This window comes from Colobus angolensis, unplaced genomic scaffold (assembly GCF_000951035.1).
Source record: "Colobus angolensis palliatus isolate OR3802 unplaced genomic scaffold, Cang.pa_1.0 Scaffold83, whole genome shotgun sequence".
In the NCBI taxonomy this organism is placed as follows: Eukaryota; Metazoa; Chordata; class Mammalia; order Primates; family Cercopithecidae; genus Colobus; species Colobus angolensis.
In genome coordinates this window covers 3622128-3623696 of record NW_012122154.1, presented here as the reverse complement: position 1 = coordinate 3623696, position 1569 = coordinate 3622128, and the positions used below count along the sequence as shown (strand labels likewise).

Sequence of the window (1569 nt, the reverse complement as noted above, 5' to 3'; positions counted from 1 at the left end):
CAACTGGTCTTGAATTCCTGAGCTCAAGCAATCTGCCCGCCTTGGCCTCCCAAAGTTCTAGGATTACAGGCATGAGTCACTGCGCCCAGCCAAAGCCCAAATTTCTAAATATAGCTATTTTAATGTATATTAATTCTTGCTGATGTACTCTCTTGTATTATAAACATTTCTATAATGTTCTGTCTTAACCTACTGTACAATGAAGGAAAACATAATTGTCCTACCTAGAAAGCAGAGAACTAGGAAATAGGAACTAGAAAACTAGAAATAGGAACTCATAAATGGGGCACTGCAGAAGATACTGTAAAATGCTGATAGTAAAAGAAAAAATAGGATTCTCCCTTTCTCCTATTAAGATCATCAAATTATAAAGTTTGAAACTCGTAAATAATCTTCCACAACTTAAATGAGCTGAATATTACTTGGTATAATATAGGTACTGAAATGGTGTGATATTAAAGGCAGATTTATATTGTTGGCATGAAATACCTCCAAGTGGTAGAGGCATAAAATACCTCTAAATTATAATTACTCCCTGTGTTTTCCTCTGCAGTGGTTTGTAGTCCTGCGACTTTTAGTCCTGATGTTGGTGTAATTTGTCAGACCTGCGTTTCTGTCCTTATCTACGGAGCTAAATCTTGCCCATAAACTTCAAACAAAAATCAGCCATGTGAAGATTAGAGGTGAAAGCATTGTTACTTACTTGTGGAAGTGGGGGACATAAGATGATTTTCACATCCCAGAGCATCATAGATAGTTCCATTACGTAAAATCACTAAGACCAAACCACTGGAAAACATGCATTTTAAAAATTTTAAAATAAATGGTAAACATGGCATTTCTAAGAAGGCATTTCATCCAATATCTCCAGTGTACAAAGGAAACTTGAAGTATTAATGAATGATTTTTAATGAAATGTTTTATTGTTTACAAACAGTATGTTGCTTTGTACCTAGGAGTATAGTAAGGTCAAGAAGGGTATCAAAGTATAATAAAATAAAAATTTTATACTCTCCATATATTTATTTGTTTGGAATCGCTCTTGTATGATATAAAGGCGTGTATATTATCTTTGTATTAGAACCAAAAAAGTTATTTATTTTGGTCCCTATGATTTTACTTTTAAGATAAATTCATATACTGTATTTTTTAAAGTGTAGGTTTAGGTTATAGAATAATAGAGCAGATAATACATAGAGTTCCATACACCCACCGCACCCCATACCCTCATTCCTCCTTACACAATTTCTCCTATTATTAAGATCTTGCATTAGTGTGGCACATTTGTTACAAATGATGAACCAATATTAATTTGTTATTAATTATAGTCCATAGTTCACATTAAGGTTCATTCTTTGTGTTGTAAGTTTATGTGGGTTTTGACAAACTCATAATGGCATGTGTGCACCGTTGCAGTTTCATACAGAATAGTTTCACCACCCTAAAAATCCTCTCTGCTTCACTTATTTATCCCTTCCGCTGAGCCCTGGCAGCCACTGATCTTTTTACTGTCTCTACAGCTTTGCTTTTTCCAAAATGTCATGTAGCTGGTTGGAATTATACAGTATG

At 34.2% G+C, this 1569-nt stretch overlaps 1 protein-coding gene across 2 annotated transcripts in view; it reads left to right on the top strand.

Moving 5' to 3' along the window:
- The window catches only part of ZPBP2 (zona pellucida binding protein 2), a 9392-nt gene extending 8371 nt beyond the window's left edge, over positions 1 to 1021 (top strand). For both annotated transcript variants that reach the window (XM_011929872.1, XM_011929873.1), the window contains one exon: positions 554 to 1021. In XM_011929872.1, coding sequence (XP_011785262.1) covers positions 554 to 648 — 95 coding nt within the window. In that variant the 3' untranslated portion in view covers positions 649 to 1021. The remainder of the gene's footprint in view (positions 1 to 553) is intronic.
- Positions 1022 to 1569: the final 548 nt, after the last annotated feature.